Source organism: Saccostrea echinata, unplaced genomic scaffold, assembly GCF_033153115.1.
Source record: "Saccostrea echinata isolate AGI-Se365-2 ecotype Australia unplaced genomic scaffold, CSIRO_AGI_Sech_v1 ptg000016l, whole genome shotgun sequence".
Lineage (NCBI taxonomy): Eukaryota > Metazoa > Mollusca > Bivalvia > Ostreida > Ostreidae > Saccostrea > Saccostrea echinata.
The window spans coordinates 16791915-16811491 of NW_026889765.1; the positions used below are offsets into that span (position 1 = coordinate 16791915).

At 39.6% G+C, this 19577-nt stretch overlaps 2 protein-coding genes across 2 annotated transcripts in view; both read left to right on the forward strand.

The window, feature by feature from the left end:
• Window positions 1-8529, forward strand: part of LOC133188189 (mucin-2-like) — a gene marked incomplete at its 3' end in the record, with an annotated part of 43165 nt that extends 34636 nt beyond the window's left edge. The window contains exons 42-47 of the mRNA XM_061323567.1: window positions 99-356; window positions 715-1127; window positions 1459-1851; window positions 2066-2258; window positions 3435-3631; window positions 5108-8529. Of these exons, the coding sequence (XP_061179551.1) occupies window positions 99-356; window positions 715-1127; window positions 1459-1851; window positions 2066-2258; window positions 3435-3631; window positions 5108-8529 (4876 nt within the window). The remainder of the gene's footprint in view (window positions 1-98; window positions 357-714; window positions 1128-1458; window positions 1852-2065; window positions 2259-3434; window positions 3632-5107) is intronic.
• Window positions 8530-8556: 27 nt separating this feature from the next.
• Window positions 8557-19577, forward strand: part of LOC133188190 (mucin-5AC-like) — a 29826-nt gene continuing 18805 nt past the window's right edge. Inside the window, exons 1-9 of the mRNA XM_061323569.1 lie at window positions 8557-11803; window positions 12037-12363; window positions 12581-12634; window positions 12989-13221; window positions 13601-13715; window positions 14483-14767; window positions 15324-18482; window positions 18959-19048; window positions 19236-19558. Of these exons, the coding sequence (XP_061179553.1) occupies window positions 8635-11803; window positions 12037-12363; window positions 12581-12634; window positions 12989-13221; window positions 13601-13715; window positions 14483-14767; window positions 15324-18482; window positions 18959-19048; window positions 19236-19558 (7755 nt within the window). The 5' untranslated portion in view covers window positions 8557-8634. The remainder of the gene's footprint in view (window positions 11804-12036; window positions 12364-12580; window positions 12635-12988; window positions 13222-13600; window positions 13716-14482; window positions 14768-15323; window positions 18483-18958; window positions 19049-19235; window positions 19559-19577) is intronic.

A 19577-nucleotide genomic window follows, 5' to 3' on the forward strand; every position in this document is an offset into this window, starting at 1 on the left:
TTTCTTTGAGATCAAGACTTGCAATTTGTCTAAGATGTTGTTTGCAAGTATATGTAGATCTGAGTAGATTTAAGTTCAAGTCAATTTTTTTTTCATAGTGTGAACAATAATCGCCAATGGATTCAGGTTGACCTACTTTCAAATGAAGAGGTATATGGTGTGATAACCCAGGGCCGTTCTGACCTCCCCTACTGGGTTACTGAGTACCAGGTGTACTACAGCACAGACGGACGATCATTCCAACCCATAACTTCCAGCCCAGGGGACAAAACGCCCCAGACCTTCAATGGAAACATGGACAACCATAATCTAGTCACCAACGTCTTTAACCAGAAAATAGTGGCACGATTCATCAGGTGATTTTTGTATACCAAGACTTTCACGAAAAGGGTAGACAAATGATAGAGAAGATTTTTGCTTCTTAAGTCGAACTTGTCAGCAAAAATAATGCAGTGAGATTGAATGAATCAATTTTGTATCTGAAGAATAATGAAAATGTAATAATAATGAACATTTAAGAATAATATCAAGATGATGAGAAAGCATAATAAATATTAGATAAACAATGTAGTATATGATGTTTTTTTCCTGGGAAAAAAAACAAAACCAAAAACCAAAAAACCTAGTTACTTTAATACCTAAGTATGATTTTTTTTTCTTATTTTCCATTTTAAATGGGCATGTGATCTTTACTTTCTTTTATATCACACTTAGAATTGTTCCTCTGAAGTGGAGAGAGGCAATTGGTCTGAGGTTTGAACTGGTCGGCTGTAAACAGCTCACTCCTTCACCTCTTGTCACCGTCCCTCCCTCCTCATCAACAACTGCTGGTCAGGGCCCCCTCACTTGCATGTACTGGACACCGTGGGTCAACACCAATACCCCCGATGCTACCGGCGATTATGAGACCATAATGCACCTGAATTCACTTGTGCGATCATGTAACTTGACAGACATGAAGGCCATCGAGTGCCGTGCCGTAGGAACCAAAAAGTCGTGGGATGAGGCGGGTGATGTGGATGTTAAGTGTGATCTTGTTACACAAGGTCTTCTGTGCTTTAACAAGGTGCAGAGGAGTACACAGTGTCAGGACTATGAGATCAGGGTGTTCTGTGATGAATGTCCAGGTAAGAAAATAGGTAGTAATTAATTACTGTAAATGGAAGCTCAGTGTAAATCCATGTATTCTAGTTGATTTTTTTTAATCTTTCTATTAATAAAAAAATCTGCAAACATAATGTCTCAAGCAAAAAACATAAAAGATGATAATACTTGTGAGAATTATTCCTATTTTTCTGTATGCCTGGTATATTAATAAAAAAAAAATTAGAGAAAAAAAATATTAAGGAAACAAATATCTATAAAAGCTACATGTGTAGACTCTAACTTTTGAAATACAATCCTTCACATATTTTTGGTGAAAAATTTTCAAAAGTTAAGAAAAACCTTCTCTTTCAGCCACTACAGGTGTGTCACAGCCAGTGACTACACCTGCTCCTGGTGGATCCACTCCCAGCCCCGGCGTGTCCACTCAATCAACTGTAACCCCTAAATCAACAACGAAAGAACAATGTCAAAACAAGACTTTCTGGTCATCCTGGATCAACAAGCAGAGCCCAGGCAATGGTGGGGAGGTGGAAAAAATGACTGCCTCAGAAAAAAAGAATTTCTGTCCAAATGGTATAATTAACGGTGTAGAGTGCGAGACAGTGGATGGGCAGCCATGGTTTGACACCAATCAGATTCTAACCTGTGACGTCAGAGATGGACTGAACTGTGATAATAGCATTAACTTCGGAGATATGTGTAAAGACTACAGGATTCGTTACCAGTGTCAAGTGATTTGTAATGGTAGGTCTCTAATTTATTTTGAAAAAAATGTTTTCTTTATATTTCTTGCAGTAAAGCCACAGACTGATCTTAACTATGATTTTAGAAGAGGATACTTGATAGTAATAGTGGAAACAAATAATTCTTCCTCCTATAATATACCTGACCATATTCTGGAAATGGATAACTTGTTCATTGAGTGACAAACTGATTTATTTAAATGTTTGAACTTCAGAAACCACTACAACTACTAGCACCACTTCTACCACCACCAGTACCCCCACAACAAGCCCCACCCAGTCTACCAGCACTCTACCCACCACCACCAAGTGTGTGGAGCAGGATAAGGTGTCCCCTTGGATCAACAGAGACAAGCCTTATATTGGAGATGGAGACAAAGAGGCCATGACTGGAGCAGAACTTGCCAGGTATGTAGGACAATGATTAGGGAAATTCTGGCCAGGGATGTAAGGCAAATGACTATAGCATATTAATGTTAAAATGCCTCTTTGCTTATGTCTGGAGAAAAATATTTCAGAAACATAATTAATAAATGTCAAGATTCATAAAATTGTGAACATTGTGATCCTCATTGCCAAATAGTGAAAAGAAATTATTTTTTATTCTTATATATGTTTGTTATTTCTACTATAAATAAGGGATGTCAACGAATATTCGAACATTCAAATATTCATTCGATAAGTTAATATTCGAATATGAATTTAAGATTCGAATATTAGGTGTTTTTCAGATTTCCTGTGCTGTAATAAATAAATTTTGATTAAAACATTGTTGGAATTATCCCTGTTTAATTTACTAGCTATCAATTTCGTTTGCCTGATTTCTTTCACTACTTTCTTTTCTTATAGAACTACTAAATTATTTTGTTTTGAGTAAGGTGTTAAAGAATTAAATAATGCTTTAAATACGATACAAAACGAAATATTTGTCTATATTTTAAAAACATTGTTTCAAAGATTATATTTTATTATGATTGATTATTGTTGTTTTACGCCGAGTCGGCAATATTTCAGCCATATTTAGGGCTGATAATTGTTATCAGTAATTAATAACACGTATTGAAATCTAGACAGTATTTGACTATCTAGCCTTTGGTAAGGCGACTGGTTTCTCAGTTGGAGCTACTATAAAAACACATGTATCATTTGTTAAAATTATATTTGTCTGCATTTACATGTAAATCAATTAGTTATTTCAAAAATAGACAAATATCAAATAAAATTCCTTATTGTAAACCTACAAAAGTCTTCTTACAATTTTACTTTCAATATAAGAATAACTACGCTAAACCTTTCATGAGAGTAGGATGATGCATATTTAAAATAAACCAGATATTATTTATTTTATTTATTATATCGAATATTCGAATATATTCAAATATTTTCATTGAATATTCGAATATGAATTATTGACAAAATTGACATCCCTACTAAAAATACAAATGCTTGAAACTTTTATGAAATCGATATTTTACTCTTTTACTCTCATTTCCAACTGGATCACAGAGGCTTATAGCAAATCAATGTAATTTTTGAACTTTTTAAAAATGAATTTCTATAGTAATTATTTTTCAAATAATTAAGGTTCTGTCCTGCGGAGCTTGGCAGCTACATTAAGAAGGTGGAGTGCGTGGCAGTGGATGGTATGATTCCTAGCTACAGTACGGGAGACAAGATGATCTGTGATAAGGACCTCGGCTCAGTTTGTCTGAATAGCGACAACTTCCCCGTACAGTGCCAGGACTACATGATCAGATACACTTGTCACCAAGCATGCTTGCGTACGTATCTTACATAAAAATTACGGATAAAAATTGTGTGGTTAGGGGATTTGGTGTTTGGTGTAGTGGCACCAATATTGTTATAGCAAGCAGATCTTAATAAATTATTATCAATTACAGTGGCTGCAACTTTATTGTTGACAACTTACACGAACGATCACATTACACGAACGATTCTGCACGATTAATGCATGATTAATCCTGTTTAATGAACGATCCTTCACGCACACGATTCTCCACGTTACACAATCTTTCATGATTGCTAACGCAAGTGCATGATTCTTCACACAAAATAGTTAAAAATATTTAGGAGTGAATATTTTGAAAATGAAATAAGGCTTAATACTTATTTATTATTGATCAAATAATTATTGATACTATTCATCGAGTTTGGAAAATGAGAAAAATATTTTAAAATGGATATTTTTGAAACTAAATAAGACTTATTAGTTATAATAAATTTTAATTTACAAATATATATTTATTTTTATATACATGTATTTCTGACTTAGGAAAATTGATTTTTTTCTTTTCGATCGATATGTAAAAATGTATTTCATGATCGATTGCTACACGTTTTATCAGATGATATAGATGGGCCATGAGTTTTGATTCTATTGGATTTTATGATATGCAGTAAGGGGGATAAGATTTTTAAAAAAAACATAAAAATGAATTTAAAATATATCCATCTTTCCATTGTGAATTTCTAAAATTAACAATTGTTATACAAATCATATGCAGAAATTATAGAAATAAAGTAAGTTTCAGAGATAAACACGGATAAAAGTAACCCCAACAATCATGTCGTGCACATTCGCCGACTGAATATTATGTAAATAAAGCAATGGGACTTATTATTATAATTATTATCTTGTAAAATTATACTTTTTGATATAAAAAATATCTTGACCACATTTAGCAGTAAACATAATTAACATCAAAGAAAAAAATCGTAATACATCTAAAATACGGTTTACCATTAAAGGTAACACTATATAATTGAAGAGAATACAATAATGTACGGCTTACTATATTGCTTATTTACTAGTGATATTGGTTCGTTCAATTATGTAAATCGCACTTCATTTATTTTATTTAAAAAAAGAAACAGACCAGAAAATGCTTGTTTAACAAATAACATTCTGATAAAAACTTACAAAAGGAATTTGCATGTTTCTTAATGCACGATCACTCATGATTAAAACCGCAAACGATTGAGTCTGATACACGAACGATCTCTCACGTTACACGAACGATCACGCATGTTACACAAACGATTCTTCACGATTGGTTTGTCAACAATAACGTTGCAGCCACTGTATCTATAAAGATAGAAAATTTTTATTAATTTATTAAGCAATTTGTGATATTGTTATGTGTGAGAAAGTGACTTCTCGTAAACAGGGATTTGAAAATCTATTTCAGAGCTGTATGTACTCAGTTTTTCACATTCATTCTGATTTTTTTTTACAGCAACCAAACCTGCATACCATGGTATGTATGTACCAGTGACGGACCAGTTTGGAAATCCTATCTTGGTTCCCAGGACTGATGCCTACCACCACCCCTATACAGATGAGCATGGTAGAACCCAGATGATACCCATAGGTTACATTCATGTAACCCCAACACCAGCACCTGTCACAGATGAGCAAGGAAACCCCATCCTTGTCCCCAAAACTGACTCGTATGGCAAACCCATGACAGATGAACATGGTAATACCATCATGGTGCCACTTCCAGCCACTCAAGGACAGCCAACACCTGCACCACAAACTGATGAACACGGAAATCCTATTTTGGTACCAAAGACCGACTCTTATGGTAAACCAATGACAGATGAGCATGGTAATACAATCATGGTGCCATTACCTGCCACACAAGGTTTGCCTACCCCCAGTCCTCAGACAGATAAATACGGAAATCCAATCTTGGTGCCAAAGACTGATGAATATGGCAAGCCATACACTGATGCTCAGGGACACACAGTGATGGTTCCTTTGCCACAAACCCAGGAAAAACCAACACCAGTACCAGTGACTGACAAATTTGGTAAACCTGTGCTGGTCCCAAGGACTGATGAATATGGTAGACCTTATACAAATGTATATGGTGAAACTGAAATGGTTCCAATACCGTTTAATCAAAACACACCCACTCCAGCTCCTCAAACAGATGAAAATGGAAACCCAATATTGGTGCCAAAGACAGACAGTTATGGAAAACCAATGACAGATGAGCAGGGCCACACAATAATGGTTCCATTGCCCGAGTATCAGGGAACACCAACTCCAGCACCACAAACTGATGAACATGGAAACCCAATCTTGGTTCCAAAGACTGACTCATATGGTAAACCAATGACAGATGAAAACGGAAAAACCATTATGGTACCTTTACCAGACATTCATGGTCTGCCAACTCCTTCGCCAGAAACTGACAAGTTTGGTAATCCAATACTGGTTCCCAGAACTGATGAGTATGGTCGACCATACACAGATAAGCATGGTAACACAGAGATGGTACCTGTTCCAGTAACACATAGTCGGCCAACTCCATCTCCCCAAACTGATGCCCAAGGGAACCCCATACTGGTGCCTAGGACTGATGAATATGGCAAACCATACACTGATGAACATGGTAACACCCAAATGGTGCCACTTCCTTATGTACAAGGCACACCAACACCAGCACCAGAGACAGATAAATTTGGAAAACCTATATTGGTACCAAAAACCGATGAATATGGAAAACCGTATACTGATGAACATGGTAATACAGTGATGGTGCCAGTACCATATACACAGAGTTCTCCAACGCCAGCACCTGCTACAGATGAACATGGTAATCCAATTATGGTACCGAAAACAGATTCATATGGTAAACCAATGACAGATGAAAATGGAAAAACCATTATGGTACCTCTACCAGCCACTCATGGTCTGCCAACTCCTGCACCAGAAACTGACAAGTTTGGTAATCCAATACTGGTTCCTAGAACTGATGAATATGGTAGACCATACACAGATAAGCATGGTAACACAGAGATGGTACCTGTCCCAGCAACACATGGTCAGCCAACTCCATCTCCCCAGACTGATGCTCAAGGGAACCCCATACTGGTGCCTAGGACTGATGAATATGGCAAACCATACACTGATGAACATGGTAACACCCAAATGGTGCCACTTCCTTATGTACAAGGCACACCAACACCAGCACCAGAGACAGATAAATTTGGAAAACCTATATTGGTACCCAAAACAGATGAATATGGAAAACCATATACAGATGAGCATGGTAACACAGTGATGGTGCCAGTACCATATACACAGAGTTCTCCAACGCCAGCACCTGCCACAGATGAACATGGTAATCCAATCTTCGTACCCAAAACAGATTCATATGGTAAACCAATGACAGACGAGCAAGGTCACACCATTATGGTGCCATTGCCATCAGAGCAGTATGTTCCAACTGTAGCACCACAGACTGATGAACATGGTAATCCAATCATGGTACCTAAGACGGATTCTTATGGCAAGCCGATGACAGATGCTCAGGGTCATACAATCATGGTGCCTCTACCAGGAAAACAACAGAGTCCAACACCAGCCCCCCAGACAGATGCACATGGAAACCCAATACTAGTGCCTAAGACAGATGAATATGGTAAACCATACACTGATGAACATGGTAACACAGTAATGGTACCAGTACCAGCCACACATGGTCAGCCAACTCCATCGCCACAGACAGACAAATTTGGAAAACCCATATTGGTACCTAAGACAGATGAATATGGAAAACCATACACTGATGAACATGGAAATACAGTGATGGTACCATTGGCTTATTTGCAGAGTTCTCCAACACCAGCACCAGCCACAGATGAACATGGTAATCCAATTCTGGTACCAAAGACAGATTCATATGGTAAACCAATGACAGATGAGCAGGGTCACACCATTATGGTGCCACTGCCATCTGAGCAGTATGTCCCAACTGTGGCACCACAAACTGATGAACATGGTAATCCAATCATGGTACCTAAGACTGATTCTTATGGCAAGCCAATGACAGATGCTCAGGGTCATACAATCATGGTACCACTGCCAGGAACACAACAGACCCCTGTGCCTGTGCCACAGACAGACAAACAAGGAAATCCAGTTCTGGTGCCCAAGACTGATGAATATGGTAGACCCTACACAGATGAACATGGCAGCACTGTGTTGATCCCTGTACCATACACACAAGGCAAACCAACTCCATCACCACAAACTGATGAGTTTGGAAGACCAATACTGATACCTAAGACTGATGAATATGGTAAAATCTTTACAGATGTTTTTGGACAGACAGTGATGGTACCACTGCCTGAGGGACAAAGTAGGCCAACCCCTGCTCCAGTAACTGACAAACAAGGTCGACCTGTTTTGGTACCCAAAACCGACTCCTATGGAAAACCAATGACAGATGAACATGGTAATACAATAATGGTTCCCCAGCCATATACTCAAGGTTTGCCAACGCCTGCCCCACAGACAGATGAGCATGGAAATCCTATCATGGTACCAAAGACTGATTCCTATGGTAAACCCATGACTGATGAACATGGTAATACCATTATGGTGCCACTTCCAGCCACTCAAGGACTGCCAACTCCAGCACCACAAACAGATGAACACGGAAATCCAATTTTGGTACCAAAGACCGATTCTTATGGTAAACCAATGACAGATGAGCATGGTAATACAATCATGGTGCCTTTACCTGCCACACAAGGTTTACCTACCCCCAGTCCTCAGACAGATAGGTTTGGAAATCCTATCTTTATTCATAAAACAGACTCTTATAACAAACCAATGACAGATAAATTTGGAAGCACCATTCTTATCCCTCTGCCAGATGGCCAGAGTACTCCCATACCAATTCCAGAAACAGATAGATTTGGTAACCCAGTTCTTGTGCCAAAGACAGATTCTTATGGAAAACCAATGACTGATGCCCAGGGACACACAATATTGGTTCCCAAACCAGCCACTCAAGGTAGTCCAACACCTTCACCACAAACAGATGAATTTGGCAATCCTATCTTGGTTCCAAAGACTGACTCCTATGGTAAACCTATGACTGATGAACATGGTCACACTATCATGGTACCACTGCCTGGTCAACAGAACACTCCTATAGTTATTCCACAGACAGATAAATTTGGAAATCCCATCTTGGTTCCAAGAACAGATGAGTACGGAAGACCATACACTGATGAATTTGGAAACACTCAGATGGTTCCACTTCCTGAAAAACAAAGCAAACCTACACCAAAGCCTCAGACAGACAAGTTTGGAAACCCCATTCTGGTGCCAAGAACTGATGAATATGGAAAACCATACACAGATGCATTAGGACATACCCAAATGGTGCCCCTTTATGAAACCCAGAGTATACCTACACCTAAACCACAAACAGATGCATTTGGAAACCCAATACTGGTTCCACGTACAGATGAATATGGCAAACCATACACAGACGAGTTTGGAAAGACCCAGATGGTGCCACTTCCTGAAACACAAGGAATACCTACTCCAAAACCACAGACAGATGCCTTTGGAAACCCAATCCTTGTACCTAGAACTGATGAATATGGAAGACCATATACTGATGAATTTGGAAATACACAGATGGTGCCACTGCCAGAAAAACAAAGCCAGCCCACTCCTGCCCCCAAGACAGATAAATATGGCAATCCAGTTCTCATGCCAAGGACAGATGAATATGGCAAACCTTATACAGACAAGTTTGGACATACACAGTGGGTTCCTGTGCCAGCAGGACAAGACAAACCAACTCCTATACCAGAAACAGATGCATTTGGAAACCCAATACTTGTTCCCAAGACTGATGAATATGGCAAGCCATACACAGATGCTAAAGGAAACACAGTGATGGTGCCAAAACCATATCACCAGGGTTCACCAACACCAGCACCACAGACTGATGAATTTGGAAATCCCATCTTTGTGCCTAAGACAGATTCTTATGGAAAACCAATGACAGATGCCAATGGTAATACCATCATGGTGCCACTGCCAGCAACTCAGGGACTGCCAACACCAAAACCACAAACTGATGAACATGGAAATCCAATCTTAGTTCCAAAGACTGATTCTTATGGAAAACCTATGACAGATGTGAATGGTCATACAATCATGGTTCCTTTGCCCGAGACACAAGGAGTGCCTACACCTGTGCCACAGACAGACAAGTTTGGAAACCCAGTCCTTGTACCAAAGACAGATGAATATGGCAAGCCATTCACTGATGAACATGGAAATACTATAATGGTGCCTGCTCCTCCTTATCATCATGAGATGCAAACACCAGTACCAGAAACAGATGAGTTTGGTAACCCCATCCTTGTGCCAAGGACAGATGAATATGGCAGACCATACACAGATAAGAATGGTCAAACAGAGATGGTTCCTAAGCCACATTACCAGGGACAACCCACTCTAGAACCACTTACTGATGCTCAAGGAAGACCAATCCTTGTTCCAAAGACTGACTCCTATGGCAAACCAATGACTGATATACATGGAAGCACTATCTTGGTAACTGTTCCAGCTCCTGTGAAACAGCATACCCCAATGCCAGTGCCAGAGACAGACCGGTTTGGAAATCCTGTGCTTGTACCAAAGACTGACTCCTATGGCAAACCAATGACAGATGAACAAGGTCACACTATACTTGTCCCAAAACCATACAGTCAGACTCAGCCAACCCCAGCTCCTGAAACAGATGAATTTGGACAACCCATCTTGGTTCCAAAGACAGACTCCTATGGCCATCCTATGACAGATGAGAATGGTCATACTATCATGGTACCTAAACCAGCAACACAAGGTCTTCCAACTCCTGCTCCTAAAACAGACAAATTTGGTAATCCAATTCTTGTGCCTAAGACAGATGAATATGGCCATCCTTTTACTGATGAGCATGGTAACACAGTAATGGTCCCAGTCCCTGATGTACATGGAACTCCCACCCCAGCACCAATGACAGATAAATTTGGAAATCCAGTGATGGTACCAAAGACAGATTCCTATGGTAAACCTATGACAGATGAACAAGGCAATACAATGATGGTTCCACTGCCAGAGAGTCAAAAATTTCCAACTCCAAAAGTACACACTGATATGACAGCTGGACCTGCTCTCTTTGAGCCAAAGACTGACTCCTACAATAAACCCATGACTGATGCACATGGAAATACCATTATGGTGCCAGTACCTCAGACAGCAGGAGTTCCAACTCTGGCTCCTCAGACAGACGAGCATGGCAACCCAATCATGGTACCAAAAACAGACTCCTATGGAAAACCAATGACAGATGCTCAGGGACATACCATTATGGTACCATTGCCAATGCAGCAACAGAAACCAACACCATCCCCACAAACTGATAAATTTGGAAATCCCATTCTTGTTCCTAAAACAGATGAGTACGGACAGCCATACACAGATGAACATGGCAACACTGTCATGGTACCACTACCAGCCACCCAAAACAAGCCCACTCCTTCACCAATGACTGATCAGTTTGGTAATCCAATATTAGTGCCCAGAACTGATGAGTATGGAAGACCATATACAGATAAGTTTGGAAGAACTGAAATGGTGCCTCTACCAGGATACCAGGGAACACCAACTCCTGCTCCAGAGACTGATCAATTTGGAAAACCCATCATGGTTCCTAGGACTGATGAATATGGAAGACCATACACAGATGAACATGGACATACTCAGATGGTGCCCTTGCCAGCATCTCAGTCTACACCTACACTGAAACCAGAGACAGACATTTTTGGTCACTCTGTTTTGAAGAGATGCTCAATGAGTCACTGGTCACCCTATCTCAACCGAGACAAACCTGACCTTGGCACAGGTGATTTCGAAAAAATGACTCCAGAAGAGCTCAGCGATTTCTGTAAAGGTGGAAATGTCACCAAGATTGAGTGTATGACATCTGATGGAATTCCCAGCTATAGCTCCGGTGAAGTAATGACATGTAACCTTCAGAAGGGCTTCTCTTGTGTTAACGCTGACAACTTCCCAGTGACTTGCTCCGATTACAAAATCAGATACTTCTGTCAATGCGAGGAGGGTAAGCTATATTATCTAAGTATTATGTTAAGATTTGATATTTCAAAAAATGGAAATAGAATAAAGAATGAAGGATTATTTGAATAGAAATCAATATATGACAGTTGTAATTTTGGATATGCAGATTTATAAAGTTTGTTTCACTTTTAATCATTCTCAGGTTTTATTTTCTAGAGATTTTATTGATAATTTCCTTAGTTTCATACTTTATTTTATTTTCCAAATATTTCCCAGGATCTGTTCCACCAGATTCCACCCCCACCATTACTCCATCCTTCAAACAATGCGGCTGGTCTTCCTGGCTGAACTCTAACAGTCCCTCGGCCTCTCTGAACTCAGGTGATTTCGAGTCCATTTATGACCTCAAGTCTAAATATGGACTCTGTAAGGAGATCAGGCAGATTGAGTGTCGTGTGGCAGACAGCAAGACCCCAGTAGCCATTGCAGGGCAGGAGAGTGTAACTTGTGATGCTAGAAATGGTCTCCGTTGTTACAACCGAGACCAGCTCTCGGGCCGATGTTATGACTATGAAGTCAGAGTCTTATGCTGGGCTGACAATTGTAAGTGCAGGCACTTTTTTTGCATAAATATTTTAAAAATTTGAAAAATTTATGTTAAATGGAATTAAAAAATTAACTAATTAAAAGTAAATTATTTCTGACACAGAAAAATCAATGTATAATATGAGCAAGTTTTGATTTTTTGGTTGATTTTGTTATAAGTTTGAGAACATTTATTAAAGCAGGATCTGTCTAACCTTTGATCTTTGTTTCCTAGGTAATCCTGACCTCCTGACTTCCCCAACAGCTGCCGTTGTACACCAAACAACTCGTAAGTCTTCAAATTTAAAAATTCTACAATTGTTTGAACTGCAAAATATTTTTTTTTTCATTATAGGCAGTTCAGAATAACTATTACAGATATTTTTTTCAGATCCAGTGGATAATTTAGGAAATAGTTTTGTTTGTTTTTTTTTTTCTTTCAAATGAGATTTGGAAATATTATTTTTATCACCTGATTACAGAAATTCAGTAAGATTCCTAAAAATCAACAACTTTGCTATAAACACCATGCTTTTATAGTTTAGCAGAAATACATTTACAAACTGAAGTAAAAATTTTATACGAATCTTTTCTTTTGGATAAGATTTATCGATTGTTTATCATCTAAATTTTCATTGTTTAGCCATCTGTGCCCCTGGTGAGGTTTATGAGGCCTGCCCCTACCGCTGTAGTGACCTGTGTGATGTCCTCTCTCGTCAGTCCGTGGCCTGTGGAGGTCAAACAACTGATTCTTGTGTGCCTTACTGTAAACCAGCAGGTCTGACCTGTCGACCCGGCGAGAAGTTGAAGGACAAGAATACCTGTGTCCCACAGACCCAGTGTCCTTGTAGAATGCAGAATGGAACCATTGCTAGTGTAAGTTACTCACAGAAATCTCAGTTTATTTAATATTTTTTACCTTGTTTTCAATGTATAAAGGGAGTGGAAAGAAATAATTAAAAAAAAGGTGCTTTTGTTTTTACAGCATTTATATATGAAAACTTAGATTCCTTACTGCATGCAAGAATTAATTACCTTATAATTTCACGAGAAACAGCAAATAAATTTAATACTTGCTTTTAATTTTGAAACTGAAATCCATATAAAATCCATTGATCAACTGTCCACCCATGAATTATGTCCTTGTGATATGTCATCTAAGAGGCATATCACTATATTAAGTATTCATGTTAAATAAGGAATCTACTGTATTGTGTAGAAAATTATGTGTTTGAAACTTTTTTACATATTGCAGCCTATGGAGACCTGGACTAACCCTTATGATGAATGTTCCACCTGTCACTGCTTCAACAATACAGTTACCTGTACACATGATGAAAGCTGTAAGACCACTCCTGGTCCAACACCAGGTAAAATGAATAAAAAAAAACTGACCTGTACACACGATTAAGGTCATGTCACCATTACCAATCCCACACCAGGTAAATAGGAATAAGAAAAATAACCTGTACACATGATTAAGGTCGAGTCACCATTACCAATCCCACACCAGGTACTCCTGGTTCCACTCCAGGTAAATAAAAATCTTGATATGTTGACTCACCTGTACACATGATTAAGGTCGTGTCACAGTTCCCAGTCCAACACCAGGTACTACTGGTTCCACTCCAGATAAACATAATCTTGATATATTGACCTTGTCTTTACATGTGATTAAAGCTGTGTTACCATTCCCAGTCCGACATCAGGTACTCCTGGTTCCACTCCAGGTATATGAAAATGTTGACTCACTTGTACACAATTAAGGTTGTGTCACCATTCCCAGTCCAACTTCAGATAGCATATACAGTATGTAAACTCAAACTCACCTAGCACATGATTATGGTTCTGTCACCATTCACTGCCCCATACAAGGTAAATAAAAATTGAGGTAAGCAAACTTATCTGTTCACATGATTAAGGCTGCATTACCATTCATTTAAATGTATGCAACGTAAGGATCCTTTAACATGTTGTTAGATATGAAATTTAAAGTTACCTGAAAATCTGTTATGCATCCTTCCTCCATATAATTATACACATGTACCTGATAAGTGCAAAATCTAATACAAAATATAAAAAAAAAGTTGTAACAAACTCCACTCCAATTATACGTCTTCTTTTGTCATCATTTCAGCCAACCCAGTGAAACACCCTGACTGTGAATGGACCTACTGGATCAATATGGATACACCTTTAAGTGGAGATGGAGATCTAGAAACCATTTCAAAGATTCGCACTCTTCACCAGTTCTGTTCCTCACCGGTCCAGATTGAGTGCCGAGATGTCGAGACAAAAGTTGCCAGCTTGCAGGCAGGCCAGAGAACCACTTGTGATATCAACTCCGGATTTAAGTGTCTCAACTGGGAGAATAATGGTCATTGTCGCGATTATGAAGTCCGATTCTACTGCCCTTGTGCAAGTAAGTGAAATAAACATAAAATTTTGAAAGTTGGATTATAGATCATTAAGTATCTTTCATTGCGAAGTATGTGGAAATTAAAGTAGAGGATTTGATAGGAGATGAAAAGGTAATCCTAAAAAGTAACAAATGATTTAGTGACTCATGGTTCAGATACATGAAAACACATCTGAACACTTGAACTGATTTATCTCAATTGAAGTTAAAATGACAAAAACAGCATGATGTCACATCATAATTATGACTTTATGATGAAGAATTGCTGAGTGTCACATGTATATAAGTGTTACAGAGTGCTATTGAATACTATTCAATATTTATCAACAGTAGTCAATGCATTGTTTTTCAAAAATCAAAGTACCATGGTATAAGAGCCTTAAATTAGATTTAAAGTTGGTACTAAAGTTAGGTTCCGTTATTGTTTTCTGCAATATGATATACTAGGCAAAGAGAATCTAGAAAATAATTCATTTAATTTCTAAACATTTAAAAGAAATAGACTTTTGAGATTTGAATTAATTGAATAAAAGGCATTAACTTGCATCTCTTGATTCAGGTACTCAAAGTCCGAGAATAACTACCACTCCACCTTCAGCAAAGGCCAACATTTGTGGTTGGTCTGACTGGATTAACATGGACAATCCATCTGTCATGAAACCTGACAAGCCATTCGCAGGGGACATTGAATCCATGGCAGCCATCCGAGAGAAGACATGTGGGTATGACATCATGACCAAGATTGAATGCCGCACTGCTGAGGGACACATTCCCTCCGACAGGACCAATGAGACCCTGTCCTGTGACAGAATTCGTGGGTTGAGGTGTAAGAATGCACTACAGACAGATAAGAAGTGTATGGACTATGAAACAAGGGTGTACTGTGACTGTAGCAATGTCACCACCACTGGCCCCACTCGACCAGGTGGCCACTATGAAGGTAGCACCACCAAGACTGTGGATGTGTGTGGTTGGACGGTATGGATGAACGGTCATGCTCCAGATAACAATGGTGAGGTGGAACTATTGTCAGAACTAGAGAAGGAATGGCGATTCTGCCACACAGACGAGATCACAGCCATAGAGTGTCGTGACAGTATCACTGGGTTGTCTGTCATGGAGTCTGGGCAGAGTGGAGTGATTTGTGATGTGAATCATGGTGGACTGAAATGTGATGCCACGAAGCAGACAGCTCATGGTGGACAGTGTTATGATTATGAAATAAGGGTGTTATGTGAACCTAAAGGTGTAAATTGTGGTGGTCCAACAACAGAACCAGCTGCCACACCAAAGTTTGAGCCACTGACAGACTCTTACCATAAGCCAGTGACAGACAAGGATGGACATACTATCATGGTACCTGTCAAGGAGACACAGGGCACTCCAACGGCTGTCCCTATCACTGACAAGTTTGGAAACCCACTTCTGGTACCAAAAACAGATGCATATGGTAAACCTGTTACTGATAAGAATGGAAATACTGTAATGGTCACTGTTTTGGAGCCCATAAAAGGACCACAGGGTGTGCCCACCGCTGTACCAAAAACAGACAAGTTTGGCAATCCAGTATTAGTGCCTAAAACTGATACTTATGGCAAACCAATGACAGATGTCAATGGACATACAGAGATGGTCACAGTGCTTGTTCCCAATCCAAATGGACAGAGCACTCCTATGTTGGTGCCAAAGACTGATGAATCTGGAAAACCAATTTTGGTACCCAAAACTGATACTTATGGCAAACCAGTGACTGACATCAATGGACATACAGAAATGGTCACTGTGCTTGTACCAAACCCAGAGGGCCAAAGTACTCCAATGCTTGTGCCAAAGACTGATAGATTTGGTAACCCTGTCCTTGTACCCAAAACTGATACTTATGGCAAACCAGTGACTGACATCAATGGACATACAGAAATGGTCACTGTGCTTGTACCAAACCCAGAGGGCCAAAGTACCCCAATGCTTGTACCAAAGACTGATAGATTTGGAAACCCATTGTTGGTACCCAAAACTGACACATATGGTCAACCATTGACAGATAAAAATGGACACACAGAGATGGTTACAGTGTTAGTACCAGTACCAGGTAATCAGTCCAAGCCAACCGCAGTACCCAAGACAGACAAGTTTGGAAACCCAGTGCTTGAACCTAAGACAGATGCTTTTGGTAAACCAGTAACAGATGCCAGTGGTAAACCCATCATGGTAACAGTGTTGGAGCCAGTCACTGAACCACAAGGCACACCCACTGCTAGACCCAAGACTGATGAATTTGGAAACCCATTGTTGGTACCAAAAACTGATGCCTTTGGCCAGCCAGTTACAGATGTCAATGGAAACACTGTGATGGTTACAGTGTTGGAGCCAATTCCACAAGGCACAAACACACCAATGCTGGTTCCTAAAACAGATGAACAGGGAAATCCAGTTCTTGAACCCAAAACAGATGCTTTTGGCAGACCTGTGACAGATGTCAATGGACATACAGAGATGGTTACAGTGATGGTACCTGCACCAGGAAACCAAGCCAAACCAACGGCAGTACCAAAAACAGACAAGTTTGGAAATCCAGTGCTTGAGCCCAAGACAGATGCTTTTGGTATACCAGTAACAGATGCCAATGGTAAACCAATTATGGTGACAGTATTGGAGCCAGTAACTGAACCACAGGGTGTACCAACAGCAGCACCAAAAACTGACAAGTTTGGTAACCCAGTACTTGTTCCAAAAACAGATGCCTTTGGAAAACCAGTCACAGATGCCAATGGAAACACTGTGATGGTGACAATATTAGAACCTATTCCACATGGACAGGGCACACCAATGCTTGTTCCAAAGACTGATGAACATGGAAATCCAATCCTTGTACCAAAGACAGACATCTATGGTCAGCCAGTTACAGACCAAAACAAGAACACTATCATGGTTACTGTGTTGGAACCAGTCACTGAACCACAAGGCACTCCTACTGCTAGACCAAAGACTGACGAATTTGGAAACCCATTGCTGGTACCAAAAACTGATGCTTTTGGCAAACCAGTTACAGATGTCAATGGACACACAGTAATGGTTACAGTGTTGGAACCAATTCCACAAGGCACAAACACACCAATGCTGGTTCCCAAGACGGATGAACAAGGCAATCCAGTTTTGGAACCCAAAACAGATGCTTTTGGCAGACCTGTGACAGATGTCAATGGACATACAGAGATGGTTACAGTGATGGTACCTGCACCAGGAAACCAAGCCAAACCAACGGCAGTACCAAAAACAGATAAGTTTGGAAACCCCCTTCTTTTCCCTAAAACAGATAAATACGGACATCCAGTGACAGATAGCCAAGGTAGCACTATACTAGTCACAGAAATGGAGACCTTACCCACCACAACAGGACCCACTCCAACCACTACACCAGGAGTAGTGGTCACCACTTGTGCCACTTACTGGTCCAACTGGTCCAATGTCAACCACCCTGGAGGCACATTCCCAGGGGACAAGGAGCTCACCCCCAAAGAATACACAGATAAGACAGGGTTCTGCCGAGGTGGGTCTGTCACGAAGGTTGAGTGTTACAGTGTGGGAATGGATGCTCCATCATATTCCAGTGGGGAGATCTTGACATGTGACACCACTGTGGGTCTGCAGTGTAATGATGCTGATAACTTCCCCATGCCTTGCACTGATTACAAGATCAGATACTACTGTGACATCTGCAGTAAGTGTTAAATTAAGAATATTTAGTCAACCAGTTCGTATTTGCATGCAACTTGTGTTTATAACATTCACAACCATGTGTTCCATGTGAATATTTTCATTTCAAAACAGCCAGACTTGTAGTGATATAATCTTAACCTTTTTGTCTCAAAACAAACTAGAGAAATCTATGTCTCACATTACTTATAATGATCCATTCAAGTCTTGTACTATAAAAAATGCTTATAATGAAGTGCCACAGATGGACAATTTTGCTTTGTTAGAAACGTAATTGGTTATATCCATTAAGTTCACATTATATTTTAAAACAAAGGGGAACGGATATCCATTCCCTCTACATGCCAATTCATTATAAATGTGGTCACTATTAAGTGTGTTTACTGTATATGGACAAGGATTGGTATTGATTTTCTGATATGGGTATGTATTTTAGGTTTATGTAAATAGAATAATAAATCTTTGCTTTATTTATCCTAGCTGCAGTGACTCCAGGCTCTAATGAGACCCCTGTACCTTCCACCTCCATCAGTGTGGGAACAAACACACCCAAACCCACTGCACCACTGGGTATGAAGAAATTTTATAACTCCCTAAAATAACTCCCCAGAATAATAACATAACAATTATAAAGTTTCTTCAGTTGTAGCTTTTCATGTCTTTTACAAAATATCAATTACCTTCTAATAACAAACATCATGTGAAAGAAAAAGTTGTACTGTGAATACTGAGATATTTTTTGTTCACCATTCTATAGTTTGTGCTGATGGAAACTCAGCCCAACTGCCCATCCATATGGATGACAGTCAGCTGTCCGCCTCTTCCAGTCTCCGCCCAGACTCTGGCCCTCAGAGATCCCATCTCGACAGCACAAGCTCTGCCCCCATGACTGGAGGGTGGATCCCTGCTACCAATGACAAGAACCAATGGCTGATGATCAGCTTCACAAATCCTGAGATCATCTACGCTGTGTCTACTCGTGGCCTTGATGGTCAACAGAATTGGGTGACCGCATACTATCTGATGTATTCCATGGATGGAACAAACTTTACTTTCTACCAGGAAGAAGGACAAAGGAAGGTAAAAAAAAACTAGAACA